This window comes from Cryptomeria japonica, chromosome 7, assembly GCF_030272615.1.
Source record: "Cryptomeria japonica chromosome 7, Sugi_1.0, whole genome shotgun sequence".
Taxonomy (NCBI): domain Eukaryota; kingdom Viridiplantae; phylum Streptophyta; class Pinopsida; order Cupressales; family Cupressaceae; genus Cryptomeria; species Cryptomeria japonica.
In genome coordinates this window covers 187,745,131-187,764,199 of record NC_081411.1, presented here as the reverse complement: position 1 = coordinate 187,764,199, position 19,069 = coordinate 187,745,131, and the positions used below count along the sequence as shown (strand labels likewise).

General features: G+C 32.7%; 1 protein-coding gene across 3 annotated transcripts in view; it reads right to left on the bottom strand.

The window, feature by feature from the left end:
• Positions 1–881: 881 nt before the first annotated feature.
• The window catches only part of LOC131056327 (MADS-box transcription factor 23), a 42,516-nt gene continuing 24,328 nt past the window's right edge, over positions 882–19,069 (bottom strand). Inside the window, exons 2-9 of one of the 3 annotated variants that reach the window (XM_057990676.2) lie at positions 18,592–18,667; positions 6,629–6,690; positions 6,429–6,528; positions 5,953–6,018; positions 5,607–5,645; positions 5,321–5,493; positions 1,229–1,394; positions 882–1,106 (exon numbers count right to left, since the gene is read on the bottom strand). In XM_057990676.2, the coding sequence (XP_057846659.2) occupies positions 1,238–1,394; positions 5,321–5,493; positions 5,607–5,645; positions 5,953–6,018; positions 6,429–6,528; positions 6,629–6,690; positions 18,592–18,667 (673 nt within the window). In that variant the 3' untranslated portion in view covers positions 882–1,106; positions 1,229–1,237. The remainder of the gene's footprint in view (positions 1,107–1,228; positions 1,395–5,320; positions 5,494–5,606; positions 5,646–5,952; positions 6,019–6,428; positions 6,529–6,628; positions 6,691–18,591; positions 18,668–19,069) is intronic. The other 2 variants (XM_057990677.2, XM_057990678.2) reach the window with 2 other exon arrangements.

Here is a 19,069-nt window from a genome sequence, read left to right as displayed (position 1 = left end):
GCTCATATGTGTCTTTTTTTAAGAATCTATCTACATGTATTTTATTAAATTTAGAATTTTAATCATAATTGTGTCATAAAGAACAATAGAATTAGATGAAACTAAATCCATCATTATGATCAGGAGAGTACAGTGGAAGACAAAGTGAGTTAAAATTTAAATTTCAAAATTAACATATTTTTTTATGAGAACATTAAGTATAGAATTTTGAGAATTATTTGGCTTTATAATATTAACTTGAATTTCATTAACATTAGCATTGTATTATCTCAATTATAATTTTGTATCCATGGGTTATAAGCTATGATATCCATATATTATAAATGATTTAAAGATATATTAAAATTAAATTTCAAAATCAAATAGGTTATGTATTAAAAGAATAATATATAATTTTATAAAAAATTCAAATAATTTACTTTATTAGATAAATTAACAATATGAAGAAAATGATTGTTTTAAATATATGGCAAATTAAAAATATATAATAAAAATATACTATCCTTTAATAATTTAACAAATAACAATATATAAAAATTTCTATCAATATTCATATCACAACAAAAAAATTCTCATTTATTTATAATCATTCAATAAATAATTTCAATATTTATTTTAAAAATTTAATATATATTATAATAATATGTGCTCTCATTTAAACCATCTAAATATTTTCTCTACTTCATTCATATTATTACCCAATATTAGGTTTGTTTTCCAATGAATTCTAATAGTAAAAAAACTAGACAATGCAAACATAGTACTTATTTGTGATGCTCATCAATGATAGCTAGAATCCAAGTATTTCTATTTCTAGAAACATGTATAATTGGTTCACATGAAACATTAAAGAGTTTGTTTTTTTTTCAAAATTCTCTAACTATATATTACTATACACCGGTTTCAATATTTCGAAGTAGATATGTACAAAATAAATAAAGATATTCAATCCTAGGGAATTAATTATGGATGAGGTAAGAAGAATCATCATTTAATATCATAAGAGGATCTCTTGGTAGGCAACTGTATTCGTTGTACTAATAATTTGAAATGTAAGTTGATGAAAATATCATTGAATGGAAAATCATCCTTGCAAGTGTAGTTTCCTGGAATGTAAGAAATTTTGAAATTTTGTTAGTCAATATGATGTGTATAATCTAATTAAAATTGAAAATAGAAAGGCAAACCTTACTTTAATTAAAATAGAAAATAAAAATGCAAACCTTACCAAGTAAAATTATTCTTCCATCCATTCATTTTGGCTTTTGTGGACTTCATCTGAACTTGAAAACTTTCGATGGATTTCATTTGAACTTGAAAACTTTTGATGGATTTGAGTTGTCTTATTTTGATGGATTTGAGTTGTCTTACTCTGAGCATGGCCATCAAATAATCTATAATAATTATTGACAAAATTGGTCAGTTGATCAAGTAATTATATTATTGAATTCTAAACACTATTTAATAATTAAATTAAGTAGATAATAAAATTAAGAAAGAATTTATATATCTATATTCATATTAGAAAAATTTGCAATACATTTGTAAAAATAAAAGCATTGATATTAAAAAATTAAAAAAGTGATAATTATTAATAAATAAATAATATAAAAAAATTACTAACATAATTTTTTACTTATATGGTTTAACTATTCTCTTTAATCTAGCTAAGGATATTAAATATTTGTTATTTTGAATTCATATATTTACTCAAAATATAATTACTAATGAATAGGTGAAAAATGCAAAAACATATGAATTTTACTTTAAACATTACTAACAAATAATAGACTTTTGTGCCAAAACCATTTCAAAAATAGAAACCTAAAACTTTTTGAAGGTAAAATCTAGTTGATACTAAACAGACTTATATAAATAATTTTAGAGATAATGGACATAATCAAAAGGTTTAGGCAAGACATATGAAAATAAAGTATTGTTAAAATCAGTAATTAATTTAGAAGGATGTATATTAACTCTATTATAAAATTGAACAAATTTTATTTTTTTTCACATTGGTGCATAAAGGAACTTTACAATGTGTTTTTTTTTCCTTTGTTTATTTCTTATGAAATCTTGGAAGAAAGAGAAAATAATACGAATAACCTTTTGCACACCCTTTATAATACACTTATTATGGTAGGATATGCATATCTAGGTAGAGAAAAAAATGAGAGAAAAGACATGTATTATCAAGATGAAAATTTTCAAAAGGGAATTCAAGAAAATTTAAAGAGGAATAGAATAAGTGTGAGAAGAAGGATACGGAAAAAATGTGCTAAAGGTGTCTAGTAAAAGGTGCATGTGAGACCTTCGAAGAAAAAATAAAAGGTGCATGTGAGACCTTCGAAGGAAAATAAGGAATTTCTAGAAGAAAAAATTAACTCTTGATACTGATCTAGTGCTACCCAATGTTGGATGTTTAAATACTAAGGACCTTGAAAAAAGATTCAAGGGGATTATAGGTCACAAGTTACTTTTTAAGTTATCAATAGGCCTCTATGAATATGGGAGTCATCCATTCCTTTGGAACGAATTCATATTAGAACAAAAATATTTTAGTTTGCTTCTTTTTTGTTATTTATGATAATTTTAATGAAAGGTGTATTTCTAATTAAGGAATCTAAGGAAACAAATTTTTGTAATTATGTTTAATCTTGTATATATCCTTATTTTATTTTTGCATGAAAAATAATGCTTATTTCGATTGATTAAAACTTTACAATTAAATAATCTATTTTGTCATCTTTACTTATTGTGTAGAAACCATAAAGATTATGTTTCTATTAAGAAATGTGTCTCAATTTTGCATCCTAATATTAAGAACACTAAAATCTAATTTTTAGGCTATAAATATATTGTTGTTTATTTAAAAAGTACATTAAAGTGATTTTGATCTCTTTGATACCTTTGATTTTAAAAGAATAAACTTGATTAAGAGAAAAGTGTTAAGAATTGTATACAAGGGAAGGGGAAAGAGGAACACAATAGAATTCAATTACAGACTATCTCTTAAGATAATGAGAGATTGAACTTTTCATTTTAGAAAATGAAGCGTATTTTGAAGAAAGACAAGATAGGGAAGAAGATAGACATGAAATGTAAAAAAAATGGTAGGGTTTTTTAGATAAGTATCCATCAAAAGAGAGACGGGTCATCTATAGTCTATAAAAGGTGAACTCCACTTGAATGAGAAAATGGAGGAAGAAAATGAAGCCCTTAAGTTTCAAGAAATATGAACAAAAGCTATAGCAAAAGAAAACGGGATGGGTAAATTGGACAATCTTGTTTATCTAATCATACAAAAGGATAATGAAGAAAAAAATAATGTGATGATAAAGAATGAGATGAAGGAAATCAAGGAACAAATGCTCAATTCAGTCATAGTGTTGTACATAAGTGAGTAATGTTGTAGTAGATGTTGGTGAAAAGAATGAGGTACAAAATGAGTTTTTTGAAATCAATCATATAATAAAATATAATGATGAGAATGCAGCAATAGTTTTTTATCAAAAGACATAAAGGTGGAGAGGAACATGCAAAATGTTGCAATAGAAAAGAAGGATGTAGCAATTTAGTAGCGGTTTATTCTTTAAAAGACAAGGATATGTTAGGTTGAAGTAGAGTAGAAAAATATAAAAGAAGAAGAGAATGAGAAAGAGAAAGAGAAAGAGGGAATTATTGTTACAAAAGAAATTGCAAGGGAAACAAAGAAAATGATGAAAAGTAAAGTGGCATGTCCTCTTTTATTGTTAAAGGAAAGTTATTCCTTAATGAAAATGAATTTAACAAACTAGTTCAAAAAATGAACCTTCAAGTTGAGAAAACTAATCAAAAATGCTTTATGATCATCCTAATTAAAGTTATTGATTAAAATTCAACTACAACAATGCAACTTTTGACTACAAGTAGAATTTTTTTTAATCTAAAATTTCTAATACAAAATATCTTGAAATCCAAAAAATAATTAAAATTTTATATTATTTTTTTACTATATTTTGATTCCTTGTCCTATCTTGACAAAAGAAGAATATCAATAACCTTTTGTACACCCCTCTATATCCACGAACCACCTATTTGAATTCAAATTTCATTCTATTGGGACTTGATGATGTTTGAAATATTTTTGATGATCAAAAAACTAGTTTGAAACAGCTTTGTTTTTTGCCTCAGATTTCTGACCGTGTGACCCTCGCGAAGTGATCTTGTATCCCCCGACCTTTTTTTGTGAATATGTACTTTAATACTTTTAATTAATAAACAAGACCTATTCATCAAAAAATATTTTTGATGATATACAGCCAAGCACATGGCAAAAAAGGATAGAAGAGGCACGTAGAAAGAAGCAATAAATTTTTAAAGGAAAATAGGGCAGAATTTAAAGAGGTACGTGAGGGAGGATAGAAGAATATGTTGCACAGAGACAACCAAGAATGTATGGGTTAAATAAATGAAGAGACAAGACGTGGATAGGAATCTCATGAAAAAGAGCCCAGTTCCGATAAATGCATTGTACCATTAAGGCACATAGGAGAAGGGACAAAAGGAACCTTTTATTTTGATTTTTGGTGACCTAAGATTGAAGTCTTGTGGAGTGTGAGGGAGGAGGGAAATCAAATTCAGAGAAAGAGAAAGGCCCTTTTTAGAGGAGAAGATGTTTTGACATTGATTCCTGTGCTGTCTACTACTACAGATTCCAGTGCTAGCATATAAAAGGTTGATTTTGTTGAAAGAGACAAAAGGATTGGAAAGGAGGCAAGAGATCATATGGAGGTCAAAGATTATATTTTGGAATTATCAAGAGGCTCCTGTCAAGACAGTGCAGGTTGAGTTCCCATCTTTTTGTATTGTAACATTGTTTATGATGGGTGCAAAAGATCTGACTTGTAAGTCCAGCCAAGGAATACAAGGTATAAATTTTTTATTGTTTTTTTTGGATATTTGTTCAGCCTTCCTTTTTTAAACCGTGTTCAATCTTCCAGTTTCCTCACTCTATGTGTGTATATAAATATAATCTGTTTCTGTCGATTAAATCTCAGCAATTATAAAGGATTCATTTTGTCATGTTAACCTCACGTTCAGTAACTGTAAAGAGTATTCTTTTTCTCATACTGAGTTTACTTGCAACAACTATATGGTGAGATTTTGTTCATGCCACAAAACCCAATATTAATGTGTGATGTTGTAAGTGATCTGCATTGCCTTAAATTCTTTCTTAGTTTGTAAGTCATCTTGCATTTGTATTTCCGAATGCAACAAACAAAAATGTTTTGAAAGAAAAAGATTAAAACGTATATGGGTATAACGAATAAGTCGTTACCCTAAATGTAATGATGTCTGTGAAGTTTCTGATTCCTCGCTGCTAGAATTATGAGCTGCCAACGGTCTAGCAATGACTGCTGGCGGAGAATCTCTTGCTTGTAGCGGACGAAATTCAAGAAAAGTTGTTGGACGTTGTTCAACGGTCAAAGGATTCTTGCTTGCCTCTTCTAACTATTCTAATGGCCAAGTTTGCAGTGTTAGATAGGAAATATATGCTTGACAAATTAAGCAATCATCTTCAATATTAATATGTATACAAAAGAGTTAAATGGAAAATGCCTTACTTGTCTGCGCAAATTTTGATTCTCCTGCTCCTGAATGTTCTCCAAAAAAACATGAAGTTCAGACAGTCAGTAACTTAATTTAAAAAAATCTTAATAAGGTAAAACAAATTATTATACACGTCAGCATATACTGCATTCTCCTAACTCTACCTATTTAATTAACTAGATGTCAACGTATATGCTGCTGTATTTTGATTTGCAAATTTGAAAGGTTGGTGTATTTAGCAAAAATGAATTATGTAAGCATAATGTGCATATCATGGTACAGGAAAATTTTGTGGGAGTTCAAATATACAATGTAGAACTGGTGAGAATTAATATTGAAAATTCAAAGAAATCCAGTTACCTTCATTTCAATTTCTTCTAAATGCTTCATTTCAATTTCATCTATGCGATCCAACAAAATCTGGTCCTGAAAGCAATATAGTAATCCATTATGATAACTGCAAAATTGGTTAGTAGTTTAACAGCAGAGAAGCTAGTGCGATGTAATGTAAATCATTTGAACAAGCTTAAATAACACACTTTAAGTTTCAACTTGTTTAGATGACTTCTGAAATCACATTAATATATGAACCCTAATAGAGAAGCTAGTGTGATTTCATATAAGCCACCTAAACAAATCAGATTGTCTTCCTAGAAATTCCAGGCAAATGCTTGTGGCTTGAGTAGATTTGTTCGACAACCAATTTCATACTTTAGATTTGAAGAAGGTCTGTAGCTCAAATGCTAGAACAGTCTAGCATGCTCAGATGTAGAGACATTAGGTCTGAGTTCTAGTCGGTTCATTAAAAATAACAAATATTCTTTAATTCTTAATACCTTTCTTGCCCTAATTCGACTCATTCCAACTTCCATTTGACGTTCAAGTTGTTGCAGATCTTTCATGCCCAGATTTGAAATCTGTTCTCCCATCATATGCCTGCATCCATTTCCAACACATCATTCACATTGATAATTGTGAACATTTCTGGTAAAAGAAACAAGGATATATGTAGGACAAGCTTAAGTTCACCACACACTTTTGCCATAACTGCAACTGCTCGACCTGATGTTTCAGTCTTGCTAGCTCGTGGTATTGGTTCTGCGATGAGATATGGTATGAATTCAATGACCAAGAAATACATTAAAAGCAGGGTGAAAATGTAATAGCCAACTCATTGGATAAGAATAAAGGAAATGTTGAAGTCACCAAACTCTTTGAAATACGTTAAAGCAACCAGCATGTTTTTTCTACATTATTATATCATTTAAGCTGAAATGTTACTACTGTTACTACTGTTGAAAATAGAAAATTTACATGTATCAATCTTATGAGCACAATCCACACCTAAGAATAAATAGTAGCGGAATGTATAATTGATTTTCTTTAAGTTTTGCAAAGAGTACAAAAGGAATGAAGAAAATGTACTATTTTGAAAAGACAATACATTTACTTTCAGAATTGTTGGTGTAATTAATTATTCATGTTGGATATTATTACACCTTACTTAAGTTTATTTAGGTACATGCATATCATAGTAGTTTGGGTATGAGACACTTGGGTGTTTGTATCACATTGGGATAGTGTGTGTAGGAGAATTTCCACCTTTTGTGGTCTTATTTTATTGTTATATTCCACATTCGATGGTGATCCACCTCATGGGGAATATTATATTGTTTCTCCTATCTACCACATCTATTTCCTATCTACTCTTATTTCTTATTGAGCCACATGTCAACATTGTGTGCTCACATATCCATATAGCCTTGCCTATATAAACAGGCTCATCTACATTGTATGTAACAATTGATTGTTTGATGATCCAGTTGATCAGTATTTTCATCTTGATAGAATACAGTTTATTCCTATACATATTTTGTCTCTCTATTTTGTACTTTTCATTGAGTTCTTGATCTTGGCATAATCTCACATGGTATCAGAGCCTAAAAGGCTTCATTGATTAGTCTTTTGGAGACATTTTAGAGGCTTCAATTTTCGGATCTAGGGTGCTGCTATTTATGGGGGCATCATACAACAATTTGGACAACACGTTTGTGTCCGGGAGGCCATTTCCATGAATTATGACTATAAAGTCGGCCTATTTTGAAAAAAAGTCAATTTTTTGAGGAAAAAATTAGCCTATAAGGCTATATGGTTCGATTTTTTTCAAAAAAAAATAATAATTGTTTTTTCTACGGTATTTTTACTTTTCTTATTTATTCATTCCGTAGTTTTTTAATTTGTAAAATTTTAAAATAAAAATAAATCAAAAAAATTATTATTATGGGGGGGAGGGCGGGGGGGGAGCGGTGACCTCCCACCCCCGAACCCTGTGTTTTGCAGAGTTTGTACTTTACACATTCTCCACTCCCAACGCTTCATCGGTGACCCTCGCTCTGCTGTCTCTCTGTCTGTGTGGCCTTCCCTGCAGTTCTTCAGAAGCCGAGCGCCGACCCCACCATCTCCGGGTCTCCCACCACCCCTCCGGCAGCCTCCAACCGGTCATCTCTCCTTGGTGATCTCCCCAACCAGTGACCACCCCAGCCGGTGACCTCCCCGGTGGCGACCATTGACTCTTCGTCGGCATTGACCTTTCCGTCGATGCCCCTGTCGTCTTGGTATTCTCCTGGGAGTACCATTTCGACACGTCACTTCCACGTAGGCCCGCCACATCAGTAGTACGGTCTGCCAAGTCTTGCCACCTACACCGCCACATCAATGAATCCATACTAACACCTCAGTATTATGTACGAACAATCAGCAAGCTTTGTCACTCTACCACATCAGATTTTCCATATGACCGTACGACACTTGGTGGATTCTAATTAAGCCAGGTCAACATGTTTGTACGATACGGATGCCACGTAGGCTGGACGTGAAGTTTTATGACAGCCAAGCGGGCATCAAATTTAAGCCTTTCGTTTGTTGACGTCAGCACTGCGTTAGTGGTATTTTGAAAAAAATTTACCTACCTCTCATTTGGCTTTTTAATTTTGCAATCCGACTTCAAATGGCCATATCTTGCTCATTTTTGCTTCTTTTTTTGTGCATTTTTTAAAATGGGCTATAATTTTGTGCTCTTTGTAGTGGTGGTGGAATTATCTAATTTTAATCGACGGATTTTTTAGAATTTTGGAGATTTTCATGACTGTACCTATCTAATCCTCAATTTTGCAACTTTAGAGGCTTCATTTGGGGTCATACGACCTCCTTTTCAGATGCCGATTTTTTTAAAGTGCATAATTTTTCATCTACTTTCATAATCTACCATTAGTTTGCAGTGATTTTGAGTAGAAATTGTACTTTCAGTATTTGATCATTTTTGGCCTATTTGGTACTTGCATTTTGCTTGGATCTCGATTTAGATCACTTGCAGTATTGTTGAGGTCTCTTATAGCCTATTTGAAGCAGTTGTAAAGTTGAAATCAGAAGTCCACCTTGCCTTGTTTTGCAAGTGGCCCATTGTATATGCACTAAGTATAAAGTGTCAAATCATCATTTTGGGGGGGGTTTCTTGATTGAGTAATTTGGGGGGTGTCTTATGTGATAGTTCCTCTCTCTATCTTGTGTTTTTTCATTTTAGTGCTATGGGTTCTCCTAAATTTCCACTTTTAATACCTCATAATTATGCATCATGAAAGATAAAGGCATGGAGTAAACTAATGGAAAAAGGACTCATTCATTATGTAAATGGAACCATGACAACACCACTTGATCCTACGGCTAATCCTAATGCTCAAATTGAATGGCTCACTAAGAATGCTATGTCACTTGGAACTCTTAGAAAGCATGTATTAGATGACCTCATTTTTCACATTGATAAGTGTACTACAATTAAAGAGGCTTGGGATATTTATGAGAAATTGTATGGTCAAGTTGATGAGATTAAGGGCTACAAGCTTGATAGTGAACTCACAACTTTGGATCCCAAGGATTTTGATACAATCCAAGATTATGTCACAAAAGCAAATGAGCTAAGAGAAAAGCTAAAGGATTGTGGAATTGACAAAACGGATGCTCAATTGGTTTATAACTTGTTGGACAAGCTTCCTTCAGAGTATGCAGCCTTTGCATCTAGCTTTCACACCCATTGGTTCCTCATACACTTCTCCCTCATTTGATGCATTCACGGAGATGTTGATTCTTGAGCAATCTAAGTTGACTAAGATAGGGATTCTCAAATCTTCAAAGTCACAAGCATTAGTGGCTAATAAGGGGAATCAAAGCAATCAAGGAAAAGGCAAGAATCAAAAGCAACCTAAGTCAACCACAACAAGATGGAGCACAATCATCCTCTCCACAACAAGGTGATTCTACATCCTCACCTAAGAAGAAATCATATAAGGATAATCTTTTTGTGGATATTGATGAGTTGAAAAATCTTCTTGAGAAGAACAAAATCAACCTACCTTATGTCTACTTCGGCTTCTTCTTCAAAAGAAAAAGATAAAGGAAAAGATCAGTCTTTTGGGACAGATAAAGGAAAGCAAGAAGCTCTTTGTGCTACTACAACTCATGATTTAGGGAGATGACTTCTAGATTCAGGGGCTTCTCATCATATGGGATCTTCGCAGTCTATGTTCTCTTCATTTGAGTCTTGCACCATGCCCCATATTTTGATGGGCAATCATACATACATGGATGTGATTGGGAAAGGATCTATTGCCATTGGGGATACCTCCTTCAATGATGTGTTGTGTGTACCCCATTTGACAAACAATCTCCTTTGCATCTATGAAATCACACATGGGGCAACTAGGAAAACTGCGGAGTTCACACCTGATTCAATTATCATTAGAGACTTGGAGACTAGAGCTATTATTGCGACTGGAGTGGTTGATCATGCATCTCGGTTGTACTCCTTTTCACATTTTGGTCCTATTGATGAGGTTGATTATTCTTATGTTGATGATTCAGATTTTGAGGAGAACTTTGGGTACTTGAACTTGGGGATTCAAACATGTGACCCCATTCTTGAGCCTTCCATTTCATCTCCTCCTATTGATATCACATCACCTATTGCACTTGATGATACAACTAGTGCAACAATTTTGCCTTCTTGTGATTCAACGCAGCAGGATATTTCATGTCTTCCAGCTTCAGTTCATTGGGATGACTACTTGACAGACATTGCAGGTTTGTTTGTGGATTCCTACATTCCAGATTTGGGAGACATCATTGATGACATTCATCTTCTCTTTGATGAAGATTATCCTTCTTCGATTGTTGCGAGGGAACACTCTGACCCTCTTGTGCATTCTCTACATGATCATTCTTTCGAGGTTGACATGATTGTGGATACTTTTGTACAGTGGTTGGAGGAGGTCTCTTTATCCTTAGAGGAGACATGTGAGTCTTTGGATATTGTTCTAAATTCATCTCTACTAGATCTTGGAGTGCGTTTTTCAGTAGTGTGGAGCAGTTCACCACCTTTGGAGGGGGTATCTTTCAGCATCGACATGGGGACACTTGAGTAGTTTTCAGTGATGAATAATGATGACCAATAGATACCTAACAGATACTAAGAGGAGGGGGGGGGGTGGGGTGAATCGGTATGGACAAAAAATTCTTAAACAACTTAAAGTGCAAAGACTCCACTAACTGGTAAACAATATCACCAATCTAAATCAAGACACTACTGGTAAAACACAATATGGATTGTAAAAGACATAAACCGATAACATCTAGATCTTCTCAAAACCTAATATCTCATCTCAAATTCACCCATATGCTTAAGCAAGTAATACATCAGAAATACAATGACCATTGGATCAGCTTGCATTACAGCTTAATAGAAAACACTAAAATATTGCATGAAAAAGCATCACACATAACACACTGATATTTCATGTGGAAACCCAACTGGGAAAAACCACGGTGGGGATGAATACCCACAAGTTGTTCTTGAACTCTTATGAAGTTTTCTCTGTTAGGAGCCTAGTTCGGTTAAAGACTTTACAATAGGTTCTGCTAGGAACCGATCCTGTTAGAGATCACCCGGTTAAGGGATGGCTAAATACCCAGTTAGAGGTTAAAACCCTGTTAAAGGTTACCTTGTAAGAGGATTTGAAGAACTCAATGACTTTGAGTCACCCTGTTAAAGGATTTACAAAAAGCATGTAAAGCTACCTGGAAAAGGGATTTTCCATCTGCTAAAATGGTTAGAAGTCAACAGGTAATACGTTGATTTGATAACAACACTTAATGCCAAGGCAGATCCACTTCAGTTTCTTTACATCTGCAATCACACTCTACAGATCTCTTCTTACTCCTTAGGTCTAGCAAGAATCACCTCACATTCATTCATTTGCCAACAACTTCAAATAAAAATCATCATCGACCTTATAGACAATAATTAGGTTGGTGACCAAAACCTAAAACCCTAAGCATATAGGTTAACAATACAATCAGTCCAATCCTAGCCATTTAAGCACATTACATAGGGTAAAACAATCTTGAACAAATCTCAAGACATTCACCATCATCTGTTCTTCACTACTTCTGGAAGTTGATAACCCATCACGTGCTCTCCACCGTTTATTAAGATTTTGCTCATTCCCAAGGTAGATAGAATCAATCTTCTTCATGCAAGATCCTCAAGGAGATTCTTCATGCGCACAAGGTTGATGTGGCAATGCAATCTAATCTTCATTTCAATGCTAACTCATCACAGGATGTCGTCTAATTCATCACAGGATGTCGTCGGTCAAATCACACAGACTTGGAATGCATCAACTGGAAACCCTGAAGCTGAGAGTACCAACTGGTAGTAATATCAAATGAAACGCTGATACAAACTTTCCATATACTGGTTCACACTCCAACATATCGGTTCACTTTTTGCATATATCGGTTCATACCATCATACCGGTTCACCAATTCACTTGCCAGTTTGCTTACTTCAATATATCGGTTCATACTTCAGCATATTGAAATCAATGACAACATACAATCCCATCATGTCATCAAACTCTGCACATATGCCAACATTCAAAGATTCCATTCATCTTGAGGTTTTTTCCTACATCTTCCCTTCATGATTGGGGAGACTTTGTTCGATGTTCATGGAGCAATTTCTTCATACATCATTGAGCTTCTATCATTGGTGTTGATTCTACATTGAGGGGGGGCTACCTAGTCTCTCTTCTTCACTCATATGGGTGGGGGGGGACTTTTTCCTCACATGTGGTTTTGTCCTTCACATGCTTCTATGAGAGTTCTTTGTATATATTTTTCATCTCTCTTTTGGGGGAGGGTTTTTTCCCATTGGGTTTTTCTCTCTTTCCCCGCTTTGTGAGAGATTTCATTGCATTGGTTTGTGTACATTTGCATTTGTACATGGGTACCTAACATGGCCTTGTGGCAAAGACCCATCTTGCATTGCTTAGTTGCATTGTAGACTTAAGTGCATTCCCCTAAGTTGCACTTAAGGGGGGGTGTTGGTGTAATTAATTATTCATGTTGGATATTATTACACCTTACTTAAGTTTACTTAGGTACATGCATATCATAGTAGTTTGGGTATGAGACACTTGGGTGTTTGTGCCACATTGGGATAGTGTGTGTAGGATAATTTCCACCTTTTGTGGTCTTATCTTGTTGTTACATTCCACATTCAGTGGGTGATCCACCTCATGTGAAATATTATATTGTTTCTCCTACCTGCCACACATTTCCTACCTACCCTTATTTCTCATTGAGCCACATGTCATCATTGTGTGCCCACATGTCATCATTGTGTGCTCACATATCCATATAGCCTTGCCTATATAAACAGACTCATCTACATTGTATGTAACAATTGATTGCTTGATGATCTAGTGGATCAATATTTTCATCTTGATAAAATACAGTTTATTCCTATCAATATTTTGTCTCTCTATTTTGTACTTTTCATTGAGCTTTTGATCTTGGAAAAAGCTCACAAGAATCTATATCCATAAAAGACGTACCAACAAATTGTGAACAAGATTCTATATCCCTAATTCATCATAAATTTTCAAAATGAATTTGTAATACCATCTCGTTCTTCATAAATCATCTATAAGGGGAAAAAAGGGCTTAGGGTGGAGCTTAAGAGCCTTAAATCTTAAATGGCATGCTTATGTGTTTTAAAGAAACCTAGCTAACTTATGGTCTTGACTCCTACAAAGTGTCACTAGATAGGAACAATCATAGAATGTGCTTTTATGATAAATTTTTGATAGGTTATACCATAATGGATAAAATTAGATAAACATATCCCTAAGTAATAGGGACATAGAGGGTAGGTACATTAAAAAAAAAAATAGGGATATGATAGTGGAAGGGCTATGGATTTAAATGTCAAATATAACAATTGGAGTAACAAAATATTAGTCTAAATGTATCCCTCTACTTTGGGATTTCATGAGAACACAAAGAGGAATTGAGTGCACTATAATTTTAGTCATTACTTGTAATGACTATGTTGTTAAATTATTCATGACATATAATTTTAATTCAAAAGAAAAAAAATGAGCTATGGACATGATGCGCAAACAAGATTAGGGGGTCTTTTCAAATTACCTAATCTTGCAGCCTTTACATATCATCCTACTCATACTAACACAAATGTTGTAAAAAATTTGGAAACATATATTTATTATAGAATTCCTCAAGAACAATTAAATATATGAAAGGTTTCAGGAAGAGAAAAAAATCAGAAATTTAACATGTTTCTAGACATTTTATGCCTTTGAATCTTCAAACCCTCTTGCCTTCAACTTTCTCGGTTGCACTCCTCTTTTGAAATCTGATTTGTTTTATTCATCCTACAACTCTCATGGCTGTCTTGAACACTACCAACACATCTGCAAATTCATTCTTCACTTTCCTCTATCCCTCTCCTTTTAGCAAGCCAATTTCCTACACTTCTCCTCATTCAATATTTGAAACAGCCTACAAATACTTTCTTCAACCTTTCCATCTTTGGATATTGTTGTCTCTAACACTATTAAAGGCTGTATTTATAGAGGCTAAAACCTTAGTGATGCACCAAAAAGAGGCACCCAAATCTGCTCTTTTGTTTCTCATTCCTTAAAAAGAATGAAACAAAAATGTAGTTTTGCTTCCAAAATGTGTTGTCAATGTTTTTGAGCCATATCTAATGTCTTCCTATCATATATATCTTTGTAAAATGAATAAAATCATAAACCAATTTGTTCTTATTTGGAAATTAAATAGTTTTTAATTTTTTTCACCAAAATCACTAGCTTTTCCATCCCTTTTAGTCACATTTAACATTCTGTTTGCATCTAGTTTTTGAAATAGAAAATAAGTCTTGATAAAACAAATAATTTATCCTTCAACAATCCAAAAGATGATCTTGTATCTCCAGCCTACACCAAAAATGAAAAACATGAACATAAAAAAGTATAGTTTTTAGTGATACGGGATTACTTGCGAGTCTGGATGCTGGACTACATCAGACACATTGGGTAAGAAGCTTGTGAGGGCCCAACTGCTCCTACATCAATACATCTTATAAAAATATGTATAATAAAAATGGGAAAGGAATTTCCTTATGATAATCCACCAAGAGTGTCACATGCATCAAAGTAAAGCTGGAGTGTGTCATCTTTCTAGCCATAAAGCACTAGTTCTAATAAATCTAAGGAAGTGGAGTTTTAATTAAACTTAAACCAAACTGCCACGTATCCTCCATTCACCCAAAAATTAACAAAAAGCAAGGAGAAGTTTAGGAAAAAAGGGAATGCATGTGCCAAGAAATGGAAGAGGGAGTTAGCATGCAAAAATACACGATAAAAAGGTAGTGAGAGAGAGAGGCTGGAATTGGCAAAGAGAGGTATTGATTTAGAAAAGAAGAGAAGGCAACGTGATTTGGAGGGAATAGGGGTGGAAGAATTTGACCAAAAGTGAAAAACTATGAAGGCAATGCACCAGATGAGCTTAAATCAGTACGTAAACAATTTCGTAATTTTGTATAACCGATTAAGTCTGCTGGAAAAGAGTTGATAGGGATTACTCTGTTTGAAAATAGTTGCCATAAATATGTAATAGTCAAGTAAAAAAATATTACTATCACATTGTTTTTCCTCAGTACTGCCACTAAATAGTAGCTTGAGTCTTGCCTGATGTTCTTAACATGCAATCTAGTAAGCCTCATAGAGAATAATCTAGTTCCTTGCTGCCATTTACATTACTATTCTTCGGCTTCCTTAACCAAGCTGTGGACCTAAAGAATGCACATATTCTAAGGCCAAAAACAATATGGTGAGTTGAGCAAATATGACCTTAATTCATAGCATAAAGAAATCTTCAACAAGTGCCAAAGATTGAATGATAGCTTAAATTTGGCTCTTAAATCCTTCTCAGCTGCCCTCACGATTTAGCTCTTATACTCTCCTATGCTTGTTGCTCTTGTCTAGCCAAAGTGCTCAATTGAGATTGGCATTTTTCTCATGGAAATCTTGTTGAGACAAGCTTTTCCCCTCCATGCGAAGTATGGCCTTTCTAAATATAATGTCATTATATTTAAATATTTGTTGCTTCCTTACCAGCAATTAAAGTCTTCATGATTAGATACTACCATTATAAATTCAATTCTTGTAATTGAAAAGGCATGTTGATCTGAACCATTATATTGAAACTTTTAGTATCAATGTTTGAACATGTACGTGGAGTAGAATCATAACCTCGATTTTTAAACCTCCACTCTATTAGATTCACCTCAATGCCTTACTCCAAATGTGGTTTGGTAACTGATTGTCTAGGTTTGCCAGATACGAAAGTGTATATAAGTTGAATATTAATAATAGTTTTTACTACGGAAACAAGATAGAAGAATTAAAGAGTTTTTAAATGAACATAATTATTATTATATTCTCGAATGTTAGGATTCAGGCTCCATCAATCTTGTAAATATAACATACTCGAGCTATAATTTAGATAATATTTTCTATTATTTGAATAAGCTAACATATTATTGCTTTTGTATGATATCATAAAACCAATCAATGATCTCAAATTTTAACTACCAATACCTAATTCTAACTAAAAAAGTGGGGTATAAGAGAAGGATTGTCTTGGGTGTGTTTGTTATGTTATCTCATTAATATGTTCATCACCATTGTAAATGATGTCAACCCAATGCTTTATAGTGTTGATACATGGACCAGCTAGGACTCAAACCTAGGACCTTCCATACGTTGTTGGAGTGCTCTACCACTGAGCTACTAGCCCCTCTTGGACCAGTCCATCGTCAGTCTGGGTGTGGCTTATTTCCAACACCAACACCCCCCCTTAAGCCACACCTCTCGTGTGCTTGGGGCTCCTAGCCTGGATCTAGCTCTGATACCATGTTGAGACATGGAACAACTAGGACTCGAACCTAGGACCTTCCATACGCTGTTGGAGTGCTCTACCATTGAGCTACTTGCCCCTCTTGGACCAGTCCATCGTCGGTCTGGTTGTGGCTTATTTCCAACACCAACACATAGGATCATTTATTTATCCAACTATCAAATCTCTTATGTAAAATCTAATACATGACAAATTTCAAATTGTTGAAAGTTACCTAGATTTAGGTTTCTAAAAGATCCTATAGAGTTTTGTAAGGTACATGGAACAGGTCATAGTCATATACAAATGCTCTAAGGCATAGTTATTGGAGTCAAAGAAGATCACACTCCTAAACTTTATGTGTCTAACTATATTAGAAAACTCTCAACATTAATCTAATTATTGAGTTTTATATCATAAATTTTAATGAAATAGAAAAAATAATGGTTTAAATTTTCCAAGCATTGTAGTAATGTAAACATTGAAAGGTGCATGTAACTTAATAATTCACAAAAACCCATCATACATCATGGAGGATTCACTAGGTGAGAAATATTATATCATGTCCATTCATATCAATTGAGATTTTTTTAACATTAAACTTAGAAGCAATGAACTATTAATTTAAGGGTTGATGAGATACTTAACATCATTCCAAAATAATGAGTTGGAATCTAGGTATATATGAACTAATATATTTATGTAGTATGTCTAGATATTTTACCTTAATCTTTTTGTGATATAAGGTGTTGAGAAGATCTAGAAGGTTAATATATTTTTCCTAGATTATGGTTGTTATGATATCCACCAATCAATTTAGGATTTTAATAGAAATAAAAGTCAATTTCCATAATTTCATTAAGAAAATGGGTAGCTAGAATATATTTCTATTTGAGGAGATATTTTTATTATTATTCTAAATTAAGAGAGGATTTTAAAATATATTATTAAGTGGTTGAAGTGAAATGGAATCCCTAATGTTGTGCACAAGGTAAGATATTATTATAATTAATTATTTTCAATATTTATACATTAATCAAGGCATCAATATTAGAAGGATTTGAATTTTGATATTATTTACCTCTATTACTCATTATGATGAGGGTGAAATGTCATTACAGGAATAATTTGTAAGCCAAGATTTCTTAATAAGTTTATTAGTATCTCCCTATCAAAAATTGTAGAATAAGTAATATGACCATATCATTTCTCCTTTCTATGTCATATAAAACTTGGAAAATGAAACAATTACAAGTCAATGTCCTATATTTTCCTTAAAAACTTATTTAAGCTATTATATGTCAACATATTTTTCAATTCAGATTTGAAAACATTACAAAGTTTTCATTGTTGTGTAATACACTTGACAACAACAAAACTTATATGGCTAGTATCTTGCTAATTTTGGTATAAAATATTTCGTATATTCCATGAAAAAAGAGGTATATCTTTTGTTTGTCAATTGTTTCTTTCAAGGTCTATATTTGGAGAAACATGGACTTATACATTCACCCATACTATATAAAAGAAGTTGTTTTGGTACATGTGTTTAGTAATATTATCACAAGAGACATCATTAATATTAAAAACTATTTAAAGAAGCATGTGATTTGTTTAGAGTTTCATATCATTGAATAAACTTTATGATTTCTTTGTGTAAGAGAGAGAAAAAGAGCTTACTTCATTATCATACTCAATTAATCCTGATTGTGATCCTTCTGGACATCTGTTGTACCTCTCCAAAATATTTTTCATGCTGAACAAAAAAAAAAAGATAATAAAATTACTTGAATATATAACTTTTACTAAATTTTATAACATTAAAATACTAAAAAAAAAATTATATCAAATTAATTATCATTTAATGATATGACAATCTTCTAATTTAAACATTTGATATTGCAAACTCCATGAACCTATTTTGATCACAAATAAATTATAATATACATTTTACTTCTATATGTTGAATTTTTTTTGTTATAATGAGAGTCAAATTCACTCTACAAAGACTAATAGATAGCTTTGAAGATACATATTGACAAAAAGTGCAATCTTCTAGGGAGATGCATCCCAAAAAAAAAATTAAAATCACTTTCGAAAGAGATTTCTAAAATAATTGATTTCACTATACATATTGTGAAGTAATGTCTATAATGTG